The 15,805-nt window shown below is 39.8% G+C and overlaps 1 protein-coding gene across 5 annotated transcripts in view; it reads left to right on the forward strand.

The window, feature by feature from the left end:
- The window catches only part of BRINP3 (BMP/retinoic acid inducible neural specific 3), a 365,830-nt gene that overhangs the window by 39,551 nt on the left and 310,474 nt on the right, over positions 1-15,805 (forward strand). For all 5 annotated transcript variants that reach the window (XM_060774525.2, XM_060774528.2, XM_060774527.2 and 2 more), the window contains one exon: positions 13,567-13,852. In XM_060774525.2, coding sequence (XP_060630508.2) covers positions 13,617-13,852 — 236 coding nt within the window. In that variant the 5' untranslated portion in view covers positions 13,567-13,616. The remainder of the gene's footprint in view (positions 1-13,566; positions 13,853-15,805) is intronic.

A 15,805-nucleotide genomic window follows, 5' to 3' on the forward strand; every position in this document is an offset into this window, starting at 1 on the left:
GGCCTTCTACAGAATGACAAAGACAAAGGCAAACAGACTGAAAGATAACTTTTATCCTAGAGCTGGAACTATATTGAACTTCAAGGTTTCATATTGATGTGGCATTGGGGGCTGTGTGTTGGTGGTTGGAGTGTGGAGGGGTGGGTGTGTTGTTTTTGTAATGTGTACTGGGGAAAGCATTTAATTTCATTGTTCAATTACAATAAAGTTATTTTATGTTGCAGGATCATCTGTCTTGTGAATGACTGAGGCTAGGGCTGTTTGTGCTCTGAGACACTCTGTGCCCCATCCTTTTGAGGGGTAACTGTTTTATTCATGACAGATGTGGTTGTAGAGATATAGTCATTTCAAATCAGGTCAATCTTTTTGAAATACCTTGTCTTATATGTAGCCCTTTGTATCCACTGGGGCTTGATTTCAGGACCTCCCTTATCTCCTGTGGATATGAAAATTCATGGATGCTCAAATACAAAATGACCAAGTAAGATGGTATCCCTTATATCAAATAGCAAAATCAAGGTTTGCTTTTTGTATTTTTTTTAAAAAAAAACATTTTCAAGCCATGGGTGCAGACTCCATGGATATGAAGGATCAACTATAGTCATATTTTGGTGTTACTTAATACATCTTGATTTTTTTTGTATTGTTTTGCAATATATTCATTTGTGGAAATGGAAATTCTGTGCACAGTCTAATTTACATGTAAGTTAATCACTTATTGTAACATAAAAGATTGAAACATGAACAAAGGGAAAACTCCAGAGCTATCCTTCATGAATTTAAAAACAATAGTTTTATAAAGGTTTGTCCACCTTGTCAGTTGTAAATTATCACATATATTTCTAATCCTGTAATGTATCAAATAAGAATTGTGTTGATTGATTGATTGATTGAAGAATTGTGTTCTTGTATCAGTTCCTCAAAAGCTGGGAGAAGTGGGATCGATCCTAGGAAAGGAAGGATTCCAGCATATGGACACATATGGAATATGTTTGGATTGTAATTCAGTATGTGGAATAATGTAGTGCCAGCAGTTTTATAACATGCGAATGTTTTTCAAAGAACAAAAAAATCCCAATTACATTTGTTTTGTGCCAGAACTAAGTATAGTTCCAGATCTCCACAATAATTCATTTGGTGCAAATCCCTGAAAAGTGCTACTGCCATATGATACATTTAATTGATGATAAATGGTGTAGCAGATGGTACTGTTCACTCCCCCAGTCCATTCTCAGCTTTCATATCTTTTCCTAATTTCAACTGTTAATGTAAAAATAGCAAACAAAGTCACTAATACTAACAAACCCTTTCACGCTGAAGGACTTCTCTTAATGTTTGATTGTGATGTCAATGATGACTCCAAACACACTTGACAAGAGAAGCTCAAATATTTTTCACAGGAAATATTTTCTTCCCAACATGTTGGAAACTGGCACCATATTTCTGCCTATTGGTCACAAATCTTTTTCCTTTTTTTTTCTTTTGAGACTCTCTAAGGACCAGCCCCAGTCTTTTGAGGCTATCACTAGGAGGCTATCACGGATCTTTTGAGGCTATCACTGATCAAAAATATTTTCAGATTGGTGGTGGTAATGACAACAATGATGAAGATATTTTCTTTAGTGGAACTGAACAGCAAAGATTACTTTAGATACAAGTAACATGAATTCAAATTGAAGTACATTACAAACAAATTGAAAATTAAGTTGCATTACTGACTTTGGAGAAGGCAGCTGATTTCTATTACCATTTTTGAATTCTTACAATACTATATCTAAAAAAAAGTCATATACCAAATTATCTCTGTGTTTATATATTGTTCTGTTGTTTTGATTTTAAAGTTTTAATTTATTTTCTTTACCACTCATCCCTTCTTCTACATTAGGTAGCTAAATATTATGCATAATATGTTGCTATATCCCATCAGGTGATGCCTGGGAATTGCATTATTTTATATTACTCATTTTGAGGCAAAGGAAAGAAAGTAATGAGAAAATTCTGCATACACAAAATAATTAATTTTCTGTTTTTATCTCTATGGATTTGGACTAAAACAAGAGAGACCCATTAGTCATCATTATAATTTAATGGCCTGGAACTTTTTTTGAGTCAATAAACATACATAAAAGTAAAAAATGCCTGTTGTTTGTATTCTTCTAAATTAGAAAATAACACAATCCTTCCATGAAAAGTTTTTTTTTAAAAAAAATAAATCTGCAATTCCTGTTTGAGGTAGTGTATCCATTTTCTCATGAAGGCCACCATAAAACTTCGGATTTCAGTGCTTTGCTGATAGATAATATATGAGGAAAAATCATGACTGTAAATGCATGACAGAAAAAAAAATGTTACTTCACTGGCTATACCTCTAGCACATTTATGTGGACAATGAAAATTTTCTGATTGGGTTTTAACGACAAACTAAATAGTGAACAGGGATATGTATCAATGCTCTTGTAACATATTTAGATGGCATGTAAAGGCCTGGAAAAAACCTCCAATGATTTCCAGAATCAGGTCTAAAAGATTATACAGAAACACTTTAAGATTATCTTATCTTATGGGTGAGGTCCAGCATTGTAATTAACCAGCATCCATGGCAAATCTGGTCAGTAGCAGAGCATCAGTGGGGCAATTCCGGTGCCCTGGCCACCAGCTGACGCTTCCCCATAACACATGGGAAAGCGTCGCCTCATGGCTTTAGTCTGCCAAATCTCTGTTGTTCCTTATGGAACATGGGGAGGCTTCTATGTTGGCAGCAGCTCCATCCCACCATACTGCCACTTAAGTTCATCCACAGAGCCCCTCCAGAAGTCACCCTACATAGTTTGATGGGTGGCATGGGACTCCATGGATGATCTGGGGCAGAATTGTCCCAGGACACTTTTTTTTGCTTTATGTGATCAGGCTGAAAATAAACCTTTCTCACAGTGGAGTTCTTAGCCATTTGGAGTTCTTGTTAGCGTTTAGAGCAGAAGTATTTGCACAGGCTTGGTAGAAATCATAGACTCTGGAGACTTCTGGTTACAACGCAGGTTCAATTTACTTAGAGCAATTCAAAACACGTCCATTCCAGTAAGCGACAAAGCATGAAGAAAACAGTAGGCAGTACAAAGGAAGTGAAAGCATAAACAATTATGCTTTCCCTCCTTACATTTCGCCTGCATCTATGGCAAGCATCCTCCAGCTGCTTGGCAGATATCAGATACTCCCTAATTTCTCACAACCAAGCACAGAGTGTGTCTCAGGATTACTTTCTCACAGCCTCAAACATAAACATACATTACAGCAATACAACCTTGTGACATCCTTTGTGACATGAAATTACATTTAAACACATTACATACTTCAACATATTCTGACAGTTCTTAGCCAATACCTCCTGATGAATGCAGGCTATTTATTTTGTTTTAAAAATGTTAATTTTAAACAGTACAATCCATGTTACTGATACCTGTGGCTTCACCTATCCTCCTATGACAAATACCCGTATTTACTTGAATGTACTGCTCCATCGTATTGTTGAAGGCTTTCATGGCTGGAATCACTGTTGTAGGTTTTTCGGGCTATATGGCCATGTTCTAGAAGCATTCCCTTCTTACGTTTCGCCTGCATCTATGGCAAGCACCCTCAAAAAACCTACAACAACCTATTGCTCCATCGTTTGGAATGATCACCTCCATTTTGAGTATTACATTACTTGTGAATATAATACACAGGTGAAGAGGCCTGTTAAGAAGCTTGGCTTCCCCATATGGTGAGTCCTTTCACTGTCTGCCTGACTGAGAAAGGCAGTGAAAGGGCTGACTGACAAGGAGAAGGCAGGTGCCTTTGCCTCTTCCTCAGCATTCCCAAGTGTCAGGATTCGGTTTCCTGGCCTTGGATGGTGGCGCAAAAAACCAGATTCCTGACATGGAGGACTGATAAGGGTTTGCAGCTGGTGGCCTTGGGAAGGGCAGTTGGTGGTTTGGCGGGGAATATTGAGCGGGATCTTTGGTCGGCGGGAAGAGGGGATTCGAATGTAAGGGAGGGTATATAAGGGCTGACTTGCGTTCGTATGCCAATCCTGGCTTTCATTGTGTATATGCGTCCAGTAGTAAAAGTTTCCTGATTGATTACGGATTGGCGTCCTGTGTCTTTTCTGGGAGCGGCTGCTGTGAGCTTACACCCAAGTGTTGAGAAGGAAGTGAAACTGGGAAGAAGGTTCAGTCAGTTGTCCCACTGCTTGCCTCAGGCAGAGAGGGAGTGGAGTGACAGACTGACAAGGGGAAGCTAGCCCCTTAACAGGCATCATGATTCTGAACAGCTTGCTAAGGGGCTGACTGAGGCAGGCAGTGGAACAGCTGACTGAAGCCACTTTCCAGCCTCTGCCATTTCCAACACTTGGGAAGGCTAGCAAAGGGACTTGTCTTTCCCTCATGTTTGTCCCTTACTCTACCTGTTAAGACCAAGGAAAGCAGGAAAAAAGACCTCTTTTTGAAGGCTTCCTGAATGAGGCCATCAAATGTAATACGCAGCTCCTTTTTGGCTATGCAATTTAACTAAAAAAGATGTGCATTGCATTTGAGTACATGCAATGTGTCCTTTTTAGGACTTCTCTCGGTTCTCTAGGTGCGCTTCCACTGGAAGCTATCAAAGGTCCTAGCAATGTAAGTGTTATATGAAAGGGTACTTCTCTCCAGAAGACAAAAAACAATATGAAAAAATGAAGTGGATTAACCCCTAAATCGTGAATGCTTTACCATGGTAAATTCAATACATATTTATGATTCCCCAGAACTGTTATTTTGATTTTTGTTTTGTTTTGGCAATAACTCTGCCTAAAAGAGAGAGGATTAAAACATTTTAAATGGGAAATCTGGAAGATAAGACTAATAATTTTATGTAATCCAAAGGAATTAAAATGTGTCAAACAATAGAAGAGAGTGATTTACAAACTAGGACCTTAAGTTTCCTTAGAAGCTTATCAGAGGTACCTCACTGAGATAATTAGAAATGTGAGAAGGGAAAAATCTTGAAACATAGTAACTATTTCTCAGTTAACTACCAGTTTTTTGAAGTATACAGCTTTAGGGAAGAATATTCTAGGGCATATTTTTATTTTTTGCCTTTGACAGATAGATCCACCCAGCATTACCAGCACACATGAAATGAATGCATCCTTGGAACATACTCCAAATCCTAAAAAATGAGCAGGAAGTGTCATCCATTCTGAAAAGGATCTCTGAAAATATGAGCTTTCAAAATCCTGGATCCAGTGGACCTCAACTAAATGCTTAACAGCTTGTTCTTTGCTCCACAAAGCTTACCTGTTCCTCTTGCTGTACAAGAGGAACAGTACAAATGTATTCAGATTTTCTGATGAGTTTTTCTCATATGTATTATGAATTCCTACTGGGGTCAATCAGTTTCCTGCAGTCAATCCACTTATATTCTATCCCTGGGACATTTTAGATTATTAATATCCGTTCTAGGAGAAGTATAATAACATTATTTATTGAGCATTACTTTTCAGGGGGCGGGGGGGGGGGGGTAATGGAATAACAATCAAGAACTATGAATAATAGAATCATAGAATCTGCTATGTTATACCTACATTCTTTTAAAATATGTATCTTTTTTGCAACCATGTGTAGATATAAGTGGTGATACCAAAAAAGCATTTGTTGTCAAGTTATAGTTCACAGTAGGTAGAATAGAATTCAGCAGAAATAATTATAATGGGTACTGTCCCATTTAAGTGTGAATTAGAAGGAAGTTTTTCCTCATAAATAAATAGATTCATCAGAGAAAAGACTATTACACGGCAAGACTTCATTACAGAAATGCCATGCTGTTTCAATTTCAAATTAAGATAGCAACTGGATTATTTGAATCATATACCAAGAAACTTTTCTGTGAATCATTGTAAAGCTATTGTCATGCAGGTTTTAATTTCTGTCTGAGTTTACCTGCCACAACCACTTCTTGATCATGGCTAATCTTATATATACAACCAAAGAGCAGATTCTTATATTATTTTCATTAGATTCCATTCACATAGACACATTTTCAATTTAAGCAGCATGATTTTTGTTCTCCAGGGACCCTTTAATTACAAAGGTTTACAACTGAGGTCCACCCTTGAGGTCGTGCTGGGGAGGCATAGATGTGTTCGAACATGCCATCCCAGGGAGAAGCGCAACAAAGTATTTGCATCCCTGAGGTGAGATAGGTCAGAGGGCCAACATGACAGACCCTCCAGGCTTAAGGTCCTGCTGTTAAATGCTGGGTCTGTAAATGATAAAACAGCTGCCATCCAGGGCTTGATCCTGGATCAACAAGCAGACCTAGCTTGCATTACTGTGACCTGGTTGGATGAGCTGGGGGGGGGGGGGTAACCTCATCATGCTCTGTCCACTGAATTTCGGGGTGCATCACCAGGCCAGACCTGGGAGGTGGGGAGGAGGGGTTGTGGTGTTCTATCGTGAGTCCATCTCCCTGGTCAGGTGCCCCATGTCACAATTTTCTGGGTTTGAGAGTGTCCACCTGAAAGTGGGTAACCGGGACAGTTTGGGGATTCTGCTGGTGTACTGTCCACCCTACTGCACAGCGGTCTCTCTGCCAGAGTTGTCAGGGGAGGTATTTGACCTGGCTTTGGAGTCCCAGCAGCTAATAGGGACAGAGTCTACCCTGTCCGGAGCCACTCAGGACTTGATAGCTCCCATGACAACCATGGGACTGTCCCAAGTGATATCTGGGCCCACCCATTAGGTGGATACACTCTGGACTTAGTCTTTAATGCAGACGGGGAAATGTCAGTGTGGAAGAGCTAAAAATTCTCCCATTGCCATGGACCGACCATCATCTGATCAGTTTTAGCCTCTAACCTCTGCATTAAGATTGTCTGCCCCAGGAGACTTACGGATCCAGAAGATTTCCTGATGTCTCTTGGGGATTTTCCTGCCACGGTGGCTGACAATCCTGTTGATGCCCTGGTTGACCTCTATAACCTGGAGGTGGCCAGGGCAGGGACACGATCATCCCTCATTTTGCATAGTCAATCCAGCTTCCTGGTTTACTGGGGAGTTGGCAGTGATGAATCAGACAAGATGGAGGCTAGAGGGCCACTGATGGAAGACTCGAAATGCATACAACTGAACATGGGCATACTTTCTTAAGGCATACTCTGTGGCAATGAGGACAGCTAGAAATACTTTCTCGACTGCTCGCATTGCGTCTGCATCAAATAGACTGGCGGGGTTGTTTTGGGTGGTTTGGGAGCTCATCCACCTTCATCAGGAGGAGGAGAACTCTGAAAACTTGGCAACTCAATGTGGTGAGATCACACATCATTTTGCAGATAAAGTCACTCGGTTGTGTTCCAATTTAGATGCCAGTTTTAACATAGTGCCATGGGATGTAATGGAGATACTTGTCTATACAATTTTGATGGATTTATTCCAACCTGTTCAGCCTGATGACATGGACAAGGTTCTTGGAGTGGTGAGAGTGACTACTTGTGCCCTGTATCCTTGCCCTTCCTGATTGATCAGACTTGCCATTCGGAACAGGGACATACTCCTCCAAGCCTCAAAAAGGCAATCGTGAGACCTAGCCTTAAATAGATTCCTCAGTATTGAACAACTACCAGCCAATTTCTAATCTCCCCTCTTTGGACAAGGTTCTAGAGTGGGTGGTGGCCTCTGAACTCCAGGGATCCTTGAATGACACCAATTATCTTGATCCATCACAGTTTGGTTTTAGGCCTGGCCATGGTATGGAGATGGCTTTGGTCACCTTGGTGGATGACCTCCAAAGGGAGCTAGACAGGGGGAGTGTGTCCTTTTTGGTTCTCCTGGACGTCTCAGTGGCTTTTGATACAATCAACCTTGGTATCCTTCTGGGGTGGCTCTCTGGAATGTGTCTTGGAGGGTATTGCTTTGCAGTGGCTCTACTCCTTCCTGGAGGGCCACTCCCAATTCGTGAAGCTGGGGGACACCTGCTCAGAACCCTGGCCTTTGACCTGTGCAGTCCCTCAAGATTCCATTATATCCCCCATGCTTCTTACATCAACAGGAAACCCCTGGGTGAGGTCATCCAGAGTTTTGGAGTTTGGTGCCATCTGTATGCAGATGACACCCAACTCTACTATTCCTTTCCACCAAACTCCAATGAAGCCTCCCAGACTTTAAACCAGTGTCTGGCAGCTGTGATGGATTGGATGATGGCTAACAAGTTGAAACTTAATCCAGACAAGACAGGGGTCCTCCTGGTTAGTCTTGAGGCCATTTAGGGTGTTGGGTGGCAACCTGTGCTTGATGGGGTTATGCTCCCCCTGAGGACACAGCTTAGGGGTCCTCCTGGACTCAGCAATGTAGCTTGATGCTCAGAGGTGGCCGGGAGCGCCTTTGCACAGTTAAAACCCGTGTGCCAGCTGCAACCATACCTCGTGAAGTCTGACTTTGCCATGGTGGTCCATGCCTTGGTTACATCCAGATTGGATTACTGCAATGAGCGTCTACGTGGGGCTGCCTTTGAGGACATCCCGGAAATTCCAACTGGTACAATGGGTGGCAGCCAAGCTCCTAACTGGAGCTAATTATAGGGAGCACACCACGACCCTATTAAAACAGCTTCAAAGGCTGCTGATAAGTTGCTGGGTCCAATTCAAGGTGCCTTATAAAGCCCTAAACTATTCAGGCCCTGCCTATCTGAGTGATCGCATCTCCTCCTATGAACCGGCGAGGGCTCTTAGATTTACCGGGGAGGCCCTCCTCTCACTCCCACCACTGTCTCAAGCATGGTTGGTGGTGACAAGGTAGAGGGCCTTCTTGGTAGTGGCCTCTCACCTCTGGAACACCATCCCCAGAGAGATAAGATAGGCCCCATCACTCTCCTCTTTCTGTAAGGGACCTGAAGACTTGGTGGTTCCATCAGGCCTTTGAAAATGATTAGTCTTAGGCCCCAGGCCCCACACCATCAGTTAGGACCTGGACTTGCACTTTATCCACTCCCCCAGTCCTCTGTCATCTCATGGCACAAGCCCTGGCCCAGAACTTTTTTATAGTTGTTCAGTAGGCCCTGGAAATGAGTAGCTACAGACCCCACTCTGGCCATTAGTTAGTACCGCTCTTTGCACTTTACCCATTCCCCAGCCCTATATTACTACTACATGAGCCCCAGCCCAGCCCTTTAAAGCTGTCTAGGCCCTCTTGAAATTCTGGCCATTGGTAGCTTATTTTGCATGATAAAATAGTGTTGGAATTGGTTTTTTAATGTATAGGGTTGTGTTCATAGTTTTATGTCAATGTTTTATATGGCTACTCTGTGTTTGTTGTTGTTGTTGTTGTTGTTGCTTTGCTTGTGTGGAACTGCCTTGAGTCTCCTAGGGGAGATAGAGTGATATACAAATAAAGATTATTATTATTATTATTATTATTATTATTATTATTATTATTATTAAAGTCACAGTACTATTATTCCATGCTAACTGCTACAGTTTTATTCTCTGGAATCCTACGGTTGGTAATTTGGTGAGGCACCAAAATTCTCTCTCAGGACGCTGACTATTCCTCTATGAACTACAAGTCCTAGGATTCCACAGGATGGAACCATGGAAATTAAAGAAAAATCATAGTGATGTAATTATGTGAAAGGGCTCCTGATGTATTAAAACTGTTTGGATATGTTTTACATATTAAGAATGGAAGCTGCAAGATGATCTGTTACTCTTCGTACTGGACAATGCATGTTTAGAAATCTGAAATCCAAAGTATTCCACAATCCAAAACTTTTTGCCACTTTCTTCCCTTTTCTCCCTTTCTCTGCCATAAGAAGAAAGTGCCAAATAGTCACTGTTGAATGTTTTTATGTTGAATGTTTTTATATTGTGAAATGCTATTTAAATTGTAAGTCGCTCGGAGCACCTTGGTGGAGAGCGACTAATTAAGAAATAAAGTGAAGTGAAATGAAGATAGGTAGGAGGGAAGGAGCAGGAAATTGTTGCAGCTACAACTCTGCTACCTCCTTCCACATCATGGCCTCAGTGTCCCCATGAGTCAACACACCAGCAACAATGAGAAAATGACAGTCCCATTCACCTTGCATCCACAACTGTGTCACTGTGCTGACATTATTGTGGTGGCAATGGTGGCAGTACAAAATCATCCACTTTGCTGCCTTGTTTGTTTTCCCACCAGGATTCCTCATTCTGCTGGGAGATATGACATCACCAGAAAGACCTAATGATCCAAATATGTGAAATATGTAGATGTGGAATGGGGGGAGGGGAACAGACAGGTGTGTGCATGGCTATGAGGGGTGCTAAGCTGTGACCGTGAAAGACCCTTGGGGTGCAGGAAGACATAAGCCATGGAAGATGGCACTGAAGTACCTTAAGATTGATTTTGTTTTTAAAAAATGCAGATACTGGCATTCCAAAATCCAGAACATTCCAAATTCTTAAATGTTGCTGGTCCCAGCATTTCGGATAGGGAGATCAAATTTGTACTACAAAACATTTATTCATTTTTCTAGAACAAAGTTTTTCATTCTGGGGCGAACAGTACCTAGCATGACATGTTATGTGTGAAGGAGAGAGAAGTGCCTTATTTAGGTGTTTCGGATGTGATACAATAAAAATATGAGCAGGGAAGCATTCTGTAAAGGAGAATTTTCACTTTTCTTCCTTGTCTTACCAAACAGAACACATTTGCTTTCCTCTAAGTCAGTGTTTCTGAAACTGTGCTCCTCCAAGTGTTTTGGACTTCAGCTCCCAGAAATCCTAGACAGTTTACCAGCTGTTAGGAATTGTGGGATCTGAAGTTCAAAACATCTAGAGGAGAACAGTTTGAGAAACTCTGCTCTAAGCAGTCAAGCCTTTTCTGTGTTTGCACTGGAAGCCACAAACCACCCTTCCATGTTAACTGATCGACCAGCTTCTTGAGTCACTTTGCTCCCACATTTTTTAGGTCCCTGGGTTAGTGACTGGGTCCATAAGGTGACTTTAATTCTGAAAAGGTGAATGTAGTTTCTGCTGAGTTCAATGTTTCAATTCTGTGAACAATTTCACCTCTGACCATAGATAAACTTGAAATAAATAAGTATTAAATAGAAGACTTTCCAGGCAAAGGTGTAAACTTAAACAAGAGTAAAGATTGATTTCCAAAGGAAAAGTCCAAACATGATGTGTGTAAACTGTATTTAGTTCAGTGCATCATCTTAGGTTATATCAATGCAACAGCTTTCTCCTGAATTTCTTACTCAACTCTTTACTACCCTTTCCCCTTCTAACTAGATTTCTATTTTGATGTCTTGCTTATCTCTGCCTCCAGCTGGCCTTATCTGATAGTTGAACAGCAAAATCTCGCCTTTTATATTCACCCTCTCCTATTTTCAACTTTCTAAGTGCCCTGACTAGCTGTTTCCACTTATTATATGAAAGTTCAGATCTTACAGGCAGCAGTCAATAGCTTAATGAAATACAATGTGTAATGGAAGACCTCCCTAATTGTCATTTCACATGGGCTAAAACAGGGAAGGAGGTGGTGTTGGAACAAGAAACAAAATAACTTCTTAAAATGATAAAGTAAGCCAAATTGGGTGGCTGATTCTAATGGAAACAATTTCAGTAGCATGAAGGCATTCAGCAAATGATGATAATATTAACTGCAATTCATCCATTCCAGGATCCCGTTGTGTCAATTTACTTATGCAATGGAGCACTCTACTGTGTTAACCATTTGCAAATATTAATAATTTTTGTGCTGGTTTTGGCATGGAAATGTGTTTTCTGAAAAAAAGTGTTTTCTATACAGAAAACACATTTTTACATGTAAAAACATGTGTACTTTAATCTTTGCATGATCATTCCTTCACGGCACATTGAGATATTTGCATACTGGGCAAAAATATGTGAAAATGCCTTTCTGCTTTGTAATTTTTTTCTCAAAAGGACTTTGTTAAAAAAAAAACCCTGAGAAAAAGAATTACCTATGAATATCCTGTCATTCCTAAACTATCCTACCTGGGTTTTTTTCATATCTGTTCAGAAAGTCCATGAAGCTATGGAAAGTGTGCCCTGGGTTGTCTATAATTATATTAATCAATTTCTAAATTATTCTATTTGATTCATATTCTGCCTGTCTTCCATGATTGGCAGACATGGAGCTGAGAATTAAATCATGTAAACAGTTTTTAAAATGAATGAAAAAAACCACAGTTTCAAAACATCCAATAAAAGTAAGAGATCCATTCCACAGCAAGCAAGGTTAGTGGCACTTTAAAAATAATTGCCAACCTAAGAGCAACAAAGTGGAAGACAAATTAATATTGCAAGTGATCCCTTGTAGTGTAAGCATTTATATGCAAAAATTATTGCAGTAAGGTGTAGATAAATGAAAAATTCACACCATTCCCCATCATTTGTAAAACCCACATGCATATATTGCATGTTGGCTGGCTCTCAGTTACAATCTAATGCTCTTTAGTTTGGCTGACAGCACATTTATAACAGTCCAGTGACTATTCTAATATACGCCTGTTAGCTTCATGACAGTGGTGCCTACTTCTAATTTGAAAACCAGTCCATCCATCCAAAATAATGTCTCCATGACTACTGCAAGTAGCAATTTCTATAATTGGTTTATAGTTAAGATAGGCATCCTGTGAAAGACCCTTGGTTGTAAGTTATTGGTAGTCTGTATCTTAAAGTAATTTTTTTCTTCAGATTAACATTGTTAATACTAGAAATCAACGATTGACTAGTGTTATGCAGACACTTTCATTTTATTGAGCATCCCCCATCTCCCAGATTTTGGGTACAAAGGGGCTGTAATTGGCAGTTTTTGTGATGCTTGCTGATGGATAAGATAGGATTTCTTCCAGTGCTACTGACATGCTGCTTTACAAATGCATATTGCAAATCTGAGGCAGATACAAATGTGCAGGCCTGGCATTAAAATTTGATTGAACAGAATGTCAGAAAGTGCCATCCATCTCCTGTATCATGTGGTATAGTGAGATTGTATGAAGTACAGATTCCATAAATGGGTGGAAGGCTGGAAAGAATTTGCCAAAAGATTCTTTCAAAAGAGTAAAGGTACGCTTTACTGAGTATCCACCCTGAGTCCTCCTGGGGAGATAGGGCGGGTTACAAATAAAGTTTATTTATTTACTCTTCCTATCCAGATTGTCCTCCAGGTCTCTTTGCTCATGTATAAGTTTGCACACACACACTTACAGTTGCACGAGCTCACACATTTATCCATGTTGTTATTTTCTTTGACATCTATACAAATATAGACATCCACTCACAGAGATGCAAGCATACAGATTGCACCCAGTGTGTATGAAGAGAGAAAGATACAATAGACTTAGTCCTCCCCCTTTTCATTGCTCTCTAACCCCCTTCTGACTCAGCTGAGTAAAGATTTATATGCATTACAGGAGTGAGTAGATAAATGAAAAATTCCCACCATTTCCTGTTATTTGCAAAACTATTAGCTATCTCTTTTTTGTGGGGAGAGGCATTCTTCCTATTCGTTTCAGACGCACGCTGATCTAATTCTTGTGTGTTTTGTCTAGGTGCTAAGGGACAACTAAGAGAATGAAGACTCTAAGTCCCCAGTGGAAGCATGATATGGCGATGCAGTACTGGTGCTGAATTGTTCTCTCTGATGGCTCTATGGGAGTGGATAGCCCTGAGTCTTCATTGCTGGGTTTTAGCGGTTGCTGCTGCTTCAGATCAGCATGCCACAAGCCCCTTCGACTGGCTCCTCTCGGATAAGGGACCCTTTCATCGCTCCCCAGAATACACAGATTTTGTGGACAGAAGCCGACAGGGATTTAGCACAAGATACAAGATTTACAGGTATGAAGTTTTTAGAAGTATGCCAATTGGAAAGAAATCCTCTGTGGGTGTTCATATATAAATAATATTTCTTTATGAGAAAGCAATGGAGAAAAGCAGTGAAGTGGCAGTCAAAATGTAGGTATACTTTCATACCAAAAATATATGTGATGTGGGTTTCTAATAATGTTTCTGCTGCCTGTTAAAAGTGAGATGTAATACAGAAATATGATGTATTCTTGCTGTGCAGTAAGTTCAACAACTTCTACTGACATCATTGGAAGTTCTCCTTGAAATGCAAATGGTAGCTTTGAAGAAAAAGTTTTCCCCAGGATGATGGTGGTGTAGCTAGTGTGTCTCCCCATACTTATGATTGCTATTATATTTATATATAATGTTTATTTCAAGTCATTCAATTAATATTACATCTGGTTTGACCCAATGGGTTATGTTCGTCTGTTTGTGTTTGCCTTTCAATCTCATTTTGTATGAATAAGACTATAATTATAATTAAAACTAATGTTAGTTTTTTTATAAAAAAATCCTGCAGAAGGGTTAATGTTAGGTAGCACAGTGGCAGGTGAATCATTCTGTTCAACATAGACACAAAAGAATGTTGAACATTTTAAATGTGTTTGCCTGTCAAGGACCACCTAGTAAGAGCATAGGACCCCCCCCCCCCCACAGCCAACAAAATAGGACATCACACAAGTAACAATGTTTTATTATAAATTGGTGGTTGTTTTAATGTTTTTATAATGTTTTTACAATGTTTTGTACTGTTTTTACTGGATATGTATACCTATGTTTTTTGTTTGTTATTAGCCATCGAGAATCCCTCTGTGGAGGCTGAGATAGGTTGGGATATAAATGTCCTAAATAAATAAATAAATAAATATTAAGGCTGTGAATAAATCACAATATGAAAATAAGATTGATGTAATCCATATGCTGTTGTGATGGGTATAGATACAATAAAGAAAATGTATACATTTTGCACGTGAAACATATCATATGCATTACTAAACAGTAATAATGGTTATGCAAATGACCCCTGTAGTCTCATTGACCGAGAAAAGTGAGATTAGAGTCCTAGAGGGAAAGAAAAGGCTAGGCTAATGCTAATTTCTTTTTAAAAATATTGATCCTGGTAAAGTGCTTTTCTCCAGTACAAACAAAGGAGTTGTAACTGAAGAAAGAGAATGAAACAGATTGGCAATTTCTATCAGTTGGCCAATATATGCCTGTGAAATTGTTTGAACAGGTGGTCACTTATTTGCCTCAGATTGTTTTGCCATAGTTTTCAGCTTTATGAGCTATCAAGTCCATGGTAATTGGTGGCAAATTCAGTATTTCTATTCTGACTTGTGTCTGTGTGCAAAAACTGCTGGTCGTTTATAAACAGGATTGGGGAAAGATTTGAAGACATTGTGTTGTGAAGAGTTATTTTCCTTTACTTTTTCTCTATGCAGCAGAGGGCACTGTCTTGCAGGTCAATTTTTGTATTAGATTCTACTATCTTAGGCAAAGACATTAACAAACTTGTTATTCATTGTGGGGCTTTAGTGAAGTTAACAGATCGGCAGAGTAAACCACTCCTTATTGGATTTTAACAATATTTTTATTGTTTCAGTTTTACAATACCTTGCTTTCACTTAGTTTCCATTGGTGCTAATATTTATACACACTTCATTTCTATCTAACATTGCTTTTATCAGCACCCTCTATTTTTATATATCCATCCTTTTAAAAAAAAAGGGGGGGGGAGGGAAAAAGAAATGGGGGGGGGGAGGGGGAAGATAGGTGATCTCCGGTTTATCCCGATCGACTCACAAAGAAAGCTAATATCATATACTTCACCCTGTAGACCTCTCTTTGCTAACACTTTTGCCATATTATAACAACACCAATAATTTTTTTAATTTATTCTTCAAAACTCAGAAGCCCTTCTCTTCTTTATAGAAAAAGTGAATA

This window comes from Anolis sagrei, chromosome 4, assembly GCF_037176765.1.
Source record: "Anolis sagrei isolate rAnoSag1 chromosome 4, rAnoSag1.mat, whole genome shotgun sequence".
In the NCBI taxonomy this organism is placed as follows: Eukaryota; Metazoa; Chordata; class Lepidosauria; order Squamata; family Dactyloidae; genus Anolis; species Anolis sagrei.